This window comes from Aythya marila, assembly GCF_965140915.1.
Source record: "Aythya marila genome assembly, chromosome: 3".
In the NCBI taxonomy this organism is placed as follows: Eukaryota; Metazoa; Chordata; class Aves; order Anseriformes; family Anatidae; genus Aythya; species Aythya marila.
In genome coordinates this window covers 20496668-20509177 of record NC_139044.1, presented here as the reverse complement: position 1 = coordinate 20509177, position 12510 = coordinate 20496668, and the positions used below count along the sequence as shown (strand labels likewise).

Genomic DNA, 12510 nt, shown 5'->3' with positions numbered 1-12510 from the left:
ACATGTCTAAAGGAGTTTCTCAAATGCACAGTCAGTACCAAGAATTGATGTGCAGTGTGTAACAGGAGGTATAAAATGTTGCTTGTAGTTGTGTATAAATAAATGTGTAGGAGCTGTGCACCAAAAAGAGTTCATAGAAAATCCCAGCAAGTGTAGTAAGTGCACATATTTCACTGTAGAAGTATGACTTCCATAAATTTTCATTTTTTCAATCCCCCTTCTGTACTTTTAGTAGTTTGTGAAACTGATTTGTATATATACACATAACTTCCTACCAAAAAAAAAAAAAAGTTGCTATACCTCAAAGATGAGATATAGCCTGGGATTTGGGGTTTGTTTTTCCTTTTTCAGACATAGGCATGCTTCATAGACAGTCTCCTAACTTGTCTCAAGAGTCCTTGGTTCTTGTACTTGTTCAGAATATCTTACATGAAAGTCAAAGTAATTTTCTGATGCTTAGTTCTTGTAAGTTTTTGTTTTGACTCAGGTTTTTAAAATGTTAAAGTGAAGGTTACTTTTGTATCAAGTTTCTTTGATCTGTTTCTGAAACTTACTCTGAATGTGGTGGCTCTTAGCCTTCACAGGAAGCACTGGGCCAGATCCTGAGAAGCGGAGGAGAACAGGGATTATCTGGTGCTCTCAGCTAGCTCTTCTGCCCCCCGTGACGGTTGGTGCAGGGCTGGAATGTGGTTTGCTAATTGTGTAACTCTGAAAACCTGATTGTGTTGGGGAGGACACCTAAAGACACAGATGGATGCAGACATGGAACTGCTTTGTGGCCTCCTGTCAGCAATGGCCGTTTGATGGCTGTCGAGTTTAAATAATGAAGGCTCAGCTTGTGTTTCTTATACATGCCATAATCTTCTATGTAACGTGGGTTTATAAGTTATTTCCTCACCTACTGTAGTTTCTTGCTAGCTATTTAATAATTTTTACTTAGTTGTCTTGCTTTAATTTGTTTCCCCCTTTATGCATATCCCAAGAGCAGGGATAGCTCTTGGGTTTGGAATCTGTAAATTCTACTGGCCAGACAGTGAGATTTATCATCTGCTGCACCCTCCCAAAATCTCGCATCTGTTGACTCCAAAGTTTGGTCACGTTCAGCGATAAAACAGCAGAGGTCTCAAAACTATTGTTTTGAGAAAATCACTTCTGATGCGAAGAAATGGGATTCAAATTAACACCTGCCTGGGAGTAAAGGTACAGTGCGAGTACAACCAGTTTACAAGATGTTGGAGAAACAAGATTATATAAAGTCAGGATTTATAATCCTGATACTTGAGGAACTACTTGATTTTCTTTTAGCTTGTGATCAAGGTTGTTTGTGATGGCAGCAAAAATCGTGGTTCTGAGGAAATTGCTTTTCTTTGGATTTGTTATTGAGGGTTACTTTTCCAAATTGGTGAAATGGGTGTAATATAACTTTTGCTTTAAAAGAACTCTTTATCTATTTAACAGAAAAATCTACAGAACCAGAAGGTAAATGTAAATGCAGCTGTCAGATGGTTTAGTAGAAGATACTACCTCTTCTTAAGAGTCCTGCAACTCTATTAGCTGTCCCATCAGTGTATTAAATATTTGTTACATGTTCAGTGAGTGGTCAGAGCTCTACATTGTTGTGTTTTAGGTGGGAAGTGAATAACAAAAAAAAATATGATAGTCGACTTGCATTGAAAAATTAAGTGCCTGTTACTTCCCTCAGTAGTTTCTACACTGAATGTTAATGCTTAACACAAACTGTATTAGCCCTTTTTGGAAGAGGTGAAAGCAGTTACGTTGTTTCCTGCAACCAGTACTATTATGGTCTGCTTTGGTAAAGATAGAGAGGAAATGGGTCAGCCTTTAGTGAACTACATTAAAATTGCTTCAGATAAATGTAAAGGTCAGTGTGGGCAAACTATATTTTCTTATAGTAAAATAGAATCTTCTCCTAGTGAAGACATTACAGTTTATTGCTAGCTGTGGGCTGTTGCTGTAACAGCATTTTTATAGCCTTGTGTGAGTCATGCTAAACTACGGCTCAACTTATATTTTATGTACCACAATAGGCTGTTCCACACTCCTTATTACAATCTGTGAAATTTCTCATCTTAGTGAATGCAGTTGATACTGGTTATGTCTTTAATACTTTTTGTCTGACTTCCATTATCACAATTATTTTTCAACCAATTTCAAACACAAGTATTTTCGTTACAGTAGGCAATGATGATTGAAATATGTGCCACAGGTTTGGAATACAACCTTGACAGCTGGTTGTGATCAGGGCAGAAAGCTGCAAAACTGGACTTGTCTGACAAATAGTGCAGTAGTAGACACATGCTCCTGAATTTTGGAAACAGGTTTCAGTTTAACTCTTCTATCTGGTTGATGATGCTTCAACTACAGCATGAGAAATGAGAGATCCAATAAGACGAAACAAAAGAGATTTCTTGGGCTTTCAGGAGAAGTAAAGTTTTAATGTGAACCACTGACATGTTGAAGGTACAGTGTGGTTAAAAAGCTGAAGAATGGTGTGTTTTTTTCCCAAGCTACTACAAAGGATCTTCTAGTGTCCCAAATTGATCAATTCTCATAATCATCCATTCTAAAGTAATCGTGATATTGTCTGATCTATCCAAAATGTAATGCAGTTAAGGTACAACTGTATTATGCACAAGACCATGGCTGCAATTTGTAGGGTAAACAAGATCACTGCCCTATACAGATCTTGGTTTATATGTTGCAGCTTTGAGATCAGCGAAGAGCTGTGATATTCAATAGAAATGATAAATTGCAGAAACGCTTAAGATTCAAAGTTGTAATTTAATGGAAACTAAATACTTTACTGCTTGGGGCCTTTTAAGAATCATGCTGTCCCTTTACTTCCAAAACACTTAATGGTGTTCACTCCTCTTGAGTTTCGTCTTTTGATCTGACACCATCTGTATTGATAGTATTTACTGAAGAATTCAAGGCAAGGTTAGATCAGATATATAAATCCAAAGTGGATATATTCTGTTTGATCTTGAAGTATTCCATAGAAGTAAAGCAACTTTACCAGCATACTTGCGCCATTATCTGAAGTAAATTGATATGCCCACTGTAGGAGCTACATTGATTTTAGTGATAGCTATCCATATGGATTAGGGATGCTGAATTGAATGAATTAATCATAAACTGTGGTGTAAGACATTAGTATCCCCATTTTACTTTGTGCTGCGGGGGAAGCAGCAGAATGGGCTGCAAGAATGTACACGTTCCAGTTAATGTTTTGGTATGGTAGCAGGAGAAATCTGTTCTTTCTGGGAGATGAAGGTACCTTTAAGCCTACTAGTTAGTTCTGCTCTGGATGTGAAAGCCTGCAGCAGAAGGGCTGGGCTAGTAGCTGTGGGAACAATGGCTCACACTAAATCTACTGGAGCTCATCTGAATCTTATGCTCCTTTATATTAACTCAGAAGGATTAGAAAGCCCCCTAAACCAGAAGAGCATCTTTTCTGATACCTGCACATGAAAGGATATCTGTCTTCACTGGGTGTTTATCAGTAAGGCTAAAGTGGCTAGTGCCCCCCCGGCAGTGGTTGTAGCTGCTGAGAAATGTGGGCCAGTTCATCTATGTAAGTAAATAGAAAAGCCTGTACAAATATACATGGACTTGCCTTTACCAGTGATTTAAGTTCCTACTTCAAAAGCCAAGACAAAACAAACAACAACAAAAAAAGCCCACTACCCTGTGATAATAAAAATTTAGGAAGTAAAACCAAGATTAGCTCTAAATCATTGTAATGGCACATGTCTATAAAATTGAATCCAAGATTAATTGGCTTTCTCTTCTCTCTCTGGATTTTCAGATAATTATTGCTTCATTTGAAACACTTTTCCTGTTCTGTTCTTTCTCTTGTTTCTGAGAAGTATTTTTATGTGATTATGGAGGTTATGATGCTTGGGAACCAAATAGCTTACGGAAACTTGTAGTATTCTTCCAGAGCTGTTTTCACTCATTACAAGATAATATAAAGATTCTGCTGTACCAGAGCAGAAGAAAGCAGATGAGCCAGAGAAAATGTTACGTTAAGAGGGAGTAATGGGACTAGAGATTTGAGCAGGTTAGAAAAAGATATGAGAAACAAATGCAAGTGACACTCTAGTTTCAGGAATTCAAAATGAGCTTGAGTTTGTAGCACTCTGTGCTTCTGGTAATCTTGCAATTGGAATGTGTGAGTATCTGTGAAAAATATTTAAAAGGATAATATGTCTTTACGTAAGAGTTTTCATGACCAGCTTGGGTTTATTCTTAAAGTGCTCATCAGTTCCTTCATTAATATTTAACACTTCTTTGCATTCTTTGCGTTTGTAATCATCACCAGGTAGGCATCTTTAACGCTGGAGCTCGTGGTGAATGAGAGGATTCACCACGAATGAGGATTAGAGTTCATCGGTCTATTGATGTTCTCTTTTAGTAGTTATGTTCATATAAAGTATGAGTGAACTTACTGAAGCACACTGAGTTAAGCATGCTAAATGCTAGTGAAATTTGAGAAGAGAGGAGTGAAACATGTAAAAGGTTAAGGCATCCATCAGACAGTGTGTGTGGTTAGGGATCTTTTTACTTATACAGGCGTGTGATTCTGTTGATGGTGGTGCCTAGATGTGGTAGGAAACTTTGCATTTGATACTTCAGAATTACTCATAGCAAAGTATTCTCTCAACTTAATATCACTTCCCTGAATCAATATTTTAAAAAATGAAATAGGTATTAGCCATTTGGAAAGATGGATTTACTATTTTAAAAGTCATCTATTATCCAAGAATTGCTATCTTCGTTTTGGCATCTAGGTAGCATCAAGAGATAATTATCCTTTAAAGATTTTATCCCAATGACAACTCTTAAACAGAACTCGCTAATACACTACCAAGGAGTAATATTACATATTCAATTTCCCATTCATAATTTTAAAACATGCTCCCTGCCTACAGTTAGTGAGTGTTCTTGCAATGTGGAATCCCTGAAAATCATAAAAATGTGATGAGAAAAATTAAATACAAACAATAATAGCAAGGTCAACAATAAATAGGGGAAAAAAGATGCTCTTGTTTCCAAGACAGAAAATTGGGATGGTAACCTTTTAAAAGGTGTACTAGTGTGTTGCAAGTAGAGTAGGACAAGCTGGCAAGGTTTTGGATCTCATCAGAAATAAGGTGATGTTCTAAGATGGCCATTAAGACTCCATTGCCTAAAGTGACTAAAATTATTTTGGCAGATGAAGTTGTATTTGACACTTTTCAGATTCATTTGTTGGTTTCTTTGTTTTCTTTTTCTCTTGGAAAATACAGGCATTTCAGTAGGACTATGGAGGAGCTGGTTCATGATCTAGTCTCAGCACTGGAAGAAAGTTCAGAACAAGCCAGAGGAGGTTTTGCTGATACTGGAGATCATTCTCGAAGTGTGTCTTGTCTTCTAAAAAGACAGGCAAGAAAAAGGAGGGGACGAAAAAGACGCTCATTTACCACCCATCATCCTTGGGAGACTGGTCACTGTTTAAGTGAAGGTTCGGATTCCAGTTTAGAAGAATCAAGCAAAGATTACAGGGAGAATCATGCTAATAAGAAAGACCACAGTGACTCGGATGACCAGTTACTGGTTGCTAAACGTAGGCCTTCCTCAAACCTAAATAACATTAGAGGCAAAAGACCTCTATGGCATGAATCAGATTTGGCTGTGGACAGTTTAGGAAATAGAACTTTGCGTAGGAGAAGAAAGGTGAAAAGGATGGCAATAGATCTGCCATCAGAAGTTTCTAATGCACTGACAATAACTCAACAGCAGGATAACAGAGATCAAGAAATGGACAATGACAACAAATCATACCAACATCAAGAGTTTTCCAAGAGCAAAGTGAAAAAAAGGAAAGTAGCTGCAGTTCGACAAGGACCAGAAGTCTTGGATGAAGGGGTAGTAATAGAAAACGAAGAAGTGAACCAAGCAAATAAGGACAAAATGGACTATGAGGAGCAAAAAGGCTCAGATGAGAACATGAGCGACAGGTTATTCTTTCTCTTCCTTTTTTACAGAAACTTTACCTGTTTGTTTGCTTATGTTACTATTGCTAATGTTGGAAATATTTTTTTCTTTAATTTCAAAGTTAAATCAGTAGTATCTGTTTTAAAAAGTTGCTCATAGAGTTGTTGAGGTTTTTTGCTCATAAATCTAACATTTTTAATGTACCAAGCTGAGTTGATCAGGCTAAAGGAATTCAGCATAAAATAGTCATGTAGTAGAGGAATAACGAAGTAATAATACATTCTAATTGTTCAAGGTGAAGAATGACAGAATGCACTGATGATTAATACGTTCTTTTTCTGGGTATTTCAACTGGTGACAGTTCTCAGACATTCTTACAGACAATAATTTAGATTTTCTAATTTCTAGACATTGGTGCTTTGATTGTTATCTCGTTTCATCAGAAAGGTTGTCAGTGTTTAGATTTGCCATTTAGACAGTATGTTCCTTTGTGTCATGGGCACGAAAAGTCTGCAGGTTGCTAAGGACATACATCATTTATGAAATGCAAAAACCAATTTACAGTTCAGAAACACCTGAGCTTGCCATTAGAAAAATGGGGGAATGATGACCCTTTGGCAGTACACCTCATCCATCCATTCCAGACAGCAGGCATACTACAATGGTAATTGTTTCGAAAGTACTATTTTGACAACACAGTAAGGTGTAAGTCATTTTTCCACCATACACCAGGGACTTTACCTGCAGGGCCTGGTAAGCCTGATTATGTTTATCCCATGTGTCTGGTTCTGAATGCAGAACTGTCAACAAGAAAGACTCCTATTAAAACTCGCAACTTCAGTCACTTGCTTGACAGTACTACTGTCTCTGGTTTTATTTGTTGTAGGTATTTTATCTATAAACTGTTGAGCAGACAAATTGGTTGCTTTAATGACAGCAGTATTGATAAGCGACTAACTCAAATTATTGTCAGAAAAGTTCTTCCAAATCTTTTTTAATTACATGCTGGTTTTGTCCCTCACCTGCAGACAACAGTTGAAAGAGCAATGTGAATCTTGACTCTTAAATTCCTAATGTCTTAACTAGTAGAACAGAAGCAGTATTTCAGGGCAGCAAGTTTGATTTCAGACTTCTCACTTCAGTGTTAAAGTTATGGGTTTGACTTGTCAGGGAGCCTTTAGAAAATGTCCTTTCCTTCTTTGATACTGAGAATTGGCCTCCCCCCATATTTGGTATTTCAAGACAGATAATTAGAGTCATAGAAAGGCTCGGGTTGGAAGGAACCTTAAAGATCATCTAGTTCTAACTCCCCTGCCATGGGCAGGTCTGAAAAGAAAGTTTCCTTGGAGCTAGGAACTGTTGCATAATTTACTTTATGTCCATATTCTGGTCACATTTTTATTTTTAAAAGACTTTTCTTTTATGTTTTTAGTTCAGTGCTCAGGCTTCAAGCTCGTAAAATGTTGGCATCTATATGATTCCAAAGATTATTTCCTTTGCGCTTGGTTTTGAGCACTGGAATTAAGATTTGTGATCAGAGCCTGCCCCTTTCTCATTCTTCCTTATCCTTAATGCTGAACTCCTTGGCCAAGTTCAGACAAATTTGGCAATGTGTGGAGTTCTGGATGATGATTTAAAGCCTACAAACTTTGGCATTTGTTTGCTTTTTAAGTGGCTAAATAGTGAAGAAATCTCAATTGCTGCTTTTGAAAATGAGAGCAGTTGAACTCAGTCCTTTCATGCACGAGATGCCTCCCCTCCAGCATCCTGCCAGTTCCTGTGTGTATGGAGGCTGCCCAGTTTCTGGGGACAGGACTGAATGGGAAGCAAGGTCACAAGTTAAGGGACACTTTGCTGGTAATTATGACTATTAATCAAAATATTTATTTGCTTCCACAATTGTGCAAATAAAGTTGTAAAAACTTTTTGAGTAGCAAAGGTGTTCCTTCCAAGTTTTTGCTTGCTGTTTTATAATTAAAGGGATCTGTAGCATTTTTCTTTTTCCCTAGAAGTCTTTCTGGGGGAATTCTCTTTACAAAGCAGAGGAATTAGCAAAGTACAGTGTTAAAATGTATTAAAATTATAAATAACTTCCATCATAACAACTTTCATTTACTTAGATACTAATATGTTAATTCCAGAGGTTTATAATTTATTCAGTGAAATGATTGCAATGTGGCAGTTACCTCAGGTGTGGCTCCTGCCTTATTTGACTGTAGCTGAAGGGGAATGAATACTGGCTGCTGTGGGATATGTCAGTGTTACAGTTTATTTATTTATTTATTTATTTTTGACAAAGGAAAATAAGAATAATTTTGAAAGCTTCAAGTGGTTGTTTTCATAAACTGGTTAGTCCTTCCATGACAATTATGGCACAACTCAAATGTTTTATTTAATTAAAAAAAAAAAAAAAAAAAAGTCTGTTCTCAGATAGGAAGTCTTGGCAAGAAAAGTGGCTGAAATACTACGGTTGAAGGTCTTCCAGGCTTTTAAGTACAAAGAACAATTTTTAATAAATGGGTGGGAAGTACCTATGAAAAAGGGAGGGAGGGTGTTATTTTTTGGAGAAATGTGTAATGTAAACTTGTGCACAATAAAATGTAAGGAAAGTAAAGCCATGTGTGTTGTAATTAAAGTGAGGATGGGATGCTTGCTAGAGAGCAGTTTCTAGGCCTTGCAGCATCAGGAGGTTCAAGTTGTGGTCTCCCTCATGAAAGATGGTTCCATCCCCAGTGCTTGCAATTCTTTGTTATGCTTAGGGCAATTGCACAAGTTAAGTACTTAATTCTCTGTTCTTACTATATTATGTGTAAAAGACGTACTTTATTATAAGTACAAAAAGTACTTATAAGTACTGCTTATACAGTAAGAATACATATCAGCAAAAGATACAGCAAAAAATTAAGAAAACTTCATTTTCAAGCTTAAAAAAAAAAAAAAGAGAAAGGAAAAAACAAAACAAAAACACTACACAGCTTATTGGCTCTTGATATCATATCATTTCAGATCATGTTGGAATGCCTCCCAAAGGAAGATACGAAACCAAATAATGTAGTTCTAATTAAACACAAATTAGACTAATTTTATCTAATTAATCTTAGCAGCTCAAAAATATAGAGGCTTATTTTTGAGATTAACATTTAAAAGGAAATAGTTTTAAGTGTACTAGTTATTTAGAAACAAAAATTAAAACTAGTCTAAATGTGTAAAAAGCTTAACTAAATTGAAATCAGTTGAATATAAGACTGTATGTATATAGGTGAGTGGAGAAACATAAACACACCTCAACTTCTTTTTACATACGTAGCTTGTATGAAATGTTGGAAGTAACTATAGTATTTGTAACTTGTATTTGAATGTGTATGGTGAAGTGAAGTGATTTTTTTCAAATTGTTCTACGTTTCATTGTATGTAAAATGTGATGAGATTCCTGTGAAGAGAGCAGTCCTGTTATGAAGTAAAGTAAGCAAATGGTTTACAAAAAATTCTTTCATGTGAAACTCACCAAATAGCGATCTATGTTATTAAAAGACAAGGGAATATTTTAATTGGAATATTGCTTGTAATGTGTATACAGCAAAGAACAAAAAACTGCCAACTATTGATATTTTTTAGAGAGAAGTATGTGCATGTTGTGTACAGGCATTCTGATTGGAAGCCCCTGACAGAAATCACACAAAAGTAAACTACCTTGCACTTTTCGTTGGTGCTGTGACCAATGATCATACTTTCTCCAGGGTGACCTTTATTTTCACTTAATTGGCTACCATTGTTGAAAACTTTATTCTTTCTTCCCAAGTAGCACGTTATGAATCCTAAAGCGGTGTCTTTTCCAGAATATTTGCAAATGATGTTTGGAAAGGTAATATGATTTTTTTTCAGACTCCTATACTTCATGGGCTGAAGGGAGCCTTAGACTGCTTTTGATTGAGACTTCTCCTATTTTATTGAGCAGTGGTGTTCCAGGATCAAGCTGAATTGCACACCATAAGAAAGGAGCAGTGAGCATTTGATGGAAGCAGATAATAAAATGCATCAATTGTGTCAGCACCTCGTTGCAGTCACATCTGGCTTAGTGTCAGGGTACCATTAGATTCCTGTGGTTTTATGTGCCAAAAATAATATGCTTTGTAGTTAATGGAACTAGGATATTTGCAGTTTGATTAAAAAAAAAAAAATCCTATTTTGTTTCCGATCTTTGTTGTGCTTAAGTTCCATCTGAGCACAGCCTTGTCTCCTTAAAATTTTACGACTGAGAGATCAATTGTTCTTTTGATCTGTTTCTTTCTTTCTCTTATTACAGTGAATCCAGCAGTCTGAGCAGCAGTGATGCTGGTTTGTTTACCAATGATGAGGGAAGACAAGGTATTGAAACAATCTTACCCTTCTCTACCCCTCCTCAAACCACATCAGTTGAAATTCTGTAAGCGTTACAAGTTATTTCATAGGTTAATTACTATTTCAGTTGTTATTATTATTTTAATGAGCTGAAATATAGCTTTCTTTCAGGGTTTTTGAAATGTTATGTGTGGGTGTCCTGAATCCATGACTTAATCAAAAACCTGTCTTGAGAAACAGTCTCTGTAATACAATAAACTTAAAAAAAAAATCTTTTGGAGATGTTCAAGGTATCTATACTAATAATTAATTCTTCAGTGGCTCTGGTTTTCTGACAAGACTGATCATAATACTGGCTTTCAAGCTATTTTCTTGACTCTTCCCTGTGTTTATTTTCCCAAATCGTTGCAGCAGGATTTTATGATTTGTTTTCACCCAGAGATGGCATTTGCTAAGCAGCCATTCATTTTTTAGCAGTCTAAAACTGAAATCAAAAGATGCACCCTGTTTAAGTCTCTTCCCTCTGAAAAACTTATATTTATTTCACTTTAAATTAAAGATTCCAAAATTTCCTTTAGTATGCATGATCTTCTCATATCTTTTTGTGATAAAATAAAGCTATTGAGGTATAAGACTTTTTTTTTTTTTTTTTTTTAAGTTCAGCATTTATTGCAGTCTTAAATTAAGTGCAACTCATTTACCTACATTATGCTGGCATTATAGTACCCATCTCACAGAATAGGAACCTGCTGTCTTTGACAGTACACAACAATGAGGCAAAAATAGTCTGTCAGGTAATTAAGACTTGCTTTTCCATTGTCAATTCTAAGTTGATGGTAATGTAAACTATTTTCTTACGTAGTTTATCAAAGACTATTTCTCAAGCCTGTGCAAGAAAATGAAACTTGCTATTCCACAGCAGTGATCTAGGTTAAAGGAATGTTCTTTCTTAAACTCTTCTGTTTTTTCTCTTTTAACATTTAGGTAGTGAGATAATTATTTAGACCGTAGAACAGAGATGACTTCCTTGCTCATGTGTCCAAGGCAAACAAAAACTTGTGCTATGCAGACTATACCTCTCATTCTGTTTTTACTTGTTTTAACACATAGCTTTTCTAAATAATTTAAGCTGTCTTTGAATGTTTAGATCAATCTTCTAACTTCAGAGAACATTTTCAAAATAAGATACTTCCAGAAGATCTCCTTTTACTTCCCTATATGATCTTATCTTTTGACTTGCAGTTCGTAATGCATTTCTCCTCTACATTTATATGTAAGGTGACTTACCAAACTTCATAATTACATATTTTTGAAGTACCCTTTGAATATTTGTATCAATATTTTGTCCTTAGATAGTGAATTCTGTTATCTGAATCTTTGAATAATAATACCAAAAATGTCAGTTGCTTTCTGTTTTTCTTATGTTTTGTGGGAGGAGGAAAGGGAAGGGATCAGTGAACAATAGTTTTTTTTCTCAGTATGGGAAACTTTTTTCAGTTGGCTCGGTTGGAATTCTTCTTTATGTCTGTTTGATTTTTGAGTCTTGATTCAATTTCAATGTCAGGAAGAAAGTGTTAGACCTGAAATAGTATTCTTAATTATAAATAAAAAGAACAAGAATAATTAATCTTGAGGGTATTGTCAGAACAAAATTTTATTTTTTTTCCCTCTAGTTTGCACTGGTCATTCTATGGTTGTGATCAGAAGTCCATTAAATTCACAATGAATCTCATTCAGATATTTTTTAATCTGCATTTAGCTTTCTTTTTGTGAAGACTTTTCCATGAAAGTGTTATTACAGACCCTACTGTAAAAACAAAATTACTTATTTTCTAACAATATTTATTGCCATCCCAAAAGCAAACTGATAGTAATTTTTATCTTTTTATTCCCCTTATGAAATAAGATGATATTTTTATTTCTTTGAATTAATTTATAGCTGTGTTGAGATGCAAGCAAGACTGAAAACAGTGAAGAAAGGGGAAAATAAGTCTGATTAAAAACAAAAGAGAAATCTAGGTGAAAGAAACAAATCTGGAAGAGGACTAGATGAAAACATTAAGGGAAGAACTATCTGATTTTGTTGGCCATCGTTAAAAGCTGTACTCCAGTTCCTGTCTTCACAGTGTCCCTCTTCCAGGATGTATGTTCAGAACATCAGCGTCTTGACAT

The 12510-nt window shown here is 35.7% G+C and overlaps 1 protein-coding gene across 1 annotated transcript in view; it reads left to right on the top strand.

The window, feature by feature from the left end:
* The window catches only part of GPATCH2 (G-patch domain containing 2), a 117710-nt gene that overhangs the window by 1906 nt on the left and 103294 nt on the right, over positions 1-12510 (top strand). The window contains exons 2-3 of the mRNA XM_082757730.1: positions 5313-6023; positions 10304-10365. Coding sequence (XP_082613856.1) covers positions 5313-6023; positions 10304-10365 — 773 coding nt within the window. The remainder of the gene's footprint in view (positions 1-5312; positions 6024-10303; positions 10366-12510) is intronic.